The sequence below is a fragment of the Austrofundulus limnaeus genome, unplaced genomic scaffold, assembly GCF_001266775.1.
Source record: "Austrofundulus limnaeus strain Quisiro unplaced genomic scaffold, Austrofundulus_limnaeus-1.0 Scaffold20, whole genome shotgun sequence".
In the NCBI taxonomy this organism is placed as follows: Eukaryota; Metazoa; Chordata; class Actinopteri; order Cyprinodontiformes; family Rivulidae; genus Austrofundulus; species Austrofundulus limnaeus.
This window is the reverse complement of record NW_013952422.1, coordinates 2,917,041-2,919,215: the sequence shown is the minus strand read 5'-3', so window position 1 is coordinate 2,919,215 and position 2,175 is coordinate 2,917,041. Positions and strand designations below refer to the sequence as shown.

Below are 2,175 nucleotides of genomic sequence, written 5' to 3'. Positions count from 1 at the left end.
AGTTATTATTTTACAAGGACAGCTGGCTGCCATTTACTCTTCCTGTTTCAGGGTCAGTCATGGCTGAATCTTTGAAATCAAACTATTTCTTCCTTCAAGTGGTACGGTTCACAGCTGATGACTRATTTTAGCTGACAAGTGTGTGTTTGTGTTTGTGTGATCACCTGATGTCCAGCAGCATTAACGATTTTGTGTGTGGAGAAGGGGAAAGCTTTGTTGCTCAGGTCTGTGTCCAAAACCTCCTGTAACACTTCTCGACTGCAAAAAAAAAAAAAAGCACACAGGTTGTCACAATATAATTTAAACTAAAAACATCTTGTGCCAAAACAATGCAGAAAAACTGATACATTTGTCTCTAGTCTGAACAGTTCCCCACAAAAAAACTCTTGAAAGTCTTCATTTAATCAAAAATGCTGCTGCTGAGAGTTCGAATATTTCTCCAGTTTTTTTGCTCCATAATTCATAACAAAGCTCCATCTTGTATTAAAGACCTTGTTGCACGTTTTCATTCAACTGCAGGTTTACTCGTGGCTCCTAGAGTTTCTAAAATGTAAAATAAACTCAACTGAAAAACCAGAAACTTTGCATTTGTTCATACACCGAGGGGGAAAAATGCTACAAAAGCGAGGGAAAAAAAAAATATCAATCATAAAAATTAGAGTTGAAATAAATATTACATAAAGATGAGACAAGAGGAAAAAATACGATTAAGTTTAGATCAGATTTCTACTTGTGAGCTGGTCTGTTGTTGAGTGGGAGTGTGGAGAAAACAACGTGCAGCTTATTTGTTTTTTTTAAGAGATATTTCTGCAGCTCAAAGCCAGAGCTGTGGATATTTTAAGGACAGGTTCATGTTTCTGCATCTCTGTGCAAACCTCTTCCTCTAAAAAGCAACTGATGTGTCATAGATGCAGAAATGTGTGGGAATGGGCAAATAAGAAGCTTTTTTTTTAAATTTGCGCATAAACATATGCATCAAAATACTGACTGAGATCTTTCAGCTGCTCAGAATTTCTTCACTAAACTCACAAACCAAAAAGCTCATTTCAACAAGAGAAATTTGATCCTGACTTCTGAGTTAAAGTAAAAACGAGTTGTTAAAGCTAAAAGAACCAAAAAGCTAACTAAAACCTAAAAGCTAATGAATGGTATCTAAATGCTAGTAGCAGAAAGGCAACTGCAAGCTCTAATTACTAAAAAGTTAGATTAATTTGACAGACCAGTAGCTAAAAGCTAAAGTTGCAAAATAGCTAGATAAAAGTTGCAAAAGACAAGCTATAAGAATCAAAAGACTAGTTAAATGCTAACAGAATAAGAATGATAGCTTAAAGCCAAAAGTAGCAAAAGGCTGCCTTAAGTATCAGAATGGCTGCTAAAAGCATGAAGCTAAAAGTTGACAAATCCAAAGGAAGGCTAGCTAAATTAGCTGAATGACTTCTAATATCAAAGAAGTATCAAAATACTAGCCAAAGTAGCAAAATGATAAATGTTAATAGTAGCAGAAAGGCAACTAAAAAAGAAAATTAGCAAAAAGCTAGCTCAATTTGACAGAACAGTAGCTAAAATCTAAACAACAAAAGGCCACCTAAAAGCTAAAAGTAGCAAAACATTAGCTAAAAGTTACAAAAGGCTAAAGTAGCAAAAACATAAGCTAAAAAATTAGCTGAAAGCTAACAGAAGCAGAACGATAGCTAAAAGCCCAAAGTAGCAAAGGCATCAAAAAGCTGGCTAAAAGTTAAAAATATCCAAAGTCTAGCTAAAAAAAAAGAAGAATTGCAGCTAAAAGCCAAAAGTAGCAAAAAGCAAGCTTACTTAGCAGAATGATAGTTAAACGCATTTAAGAAATCAAAAGCATAGGCTGAAGCAGATTTCAGGGAGAAAAGGCTTTTGTACTGTATATTGTGTATTTCGATTAGAAAATATTTGTAATTAAAGTAACTCATTTTGAAAAGTATAAAATTTACAATATATAAAAAGTCATCCGCCTCCAAAATGAGCTGAATATTTTGACATGTGAATGGCTAAAATAGTAGCTAAAGTTAAAAGAAGTAGTCAGAATATATAAAACAAATAAACAAAAAAGTTAAAGTGTGAATTCTGACTCAGCAAACACACATGTAGCTTTGATGCAACCTGTGTGTGTGTGTGTGTGTGTGTGTGTGTGTGTGTGTGTGT

General features: G+C 34.1%; 1 protein-coding gene across 1 annotated transcript in view; it reads right to left on the bottom strand.

The window, feature by feature from the left end:
* sardh (sarcosine dehydrogenase) overlaps positions 1 to 2,175 on the bottom strand; it is a 43,134-nt gene that overhangs the window by 6,804 nt on the left and 34,155 nt on the right. Inside the window, exon 18 of the mRNA XM_014003871.1 lies at positions 165 to 258. Within this exon, the coding sequence (XP_013859325.1) occupies positions 165 to 258 (94 nt within the window). The remainder of the gene's footprint in view (positions 1 to 164; positions 259 to 2,175) is intronic.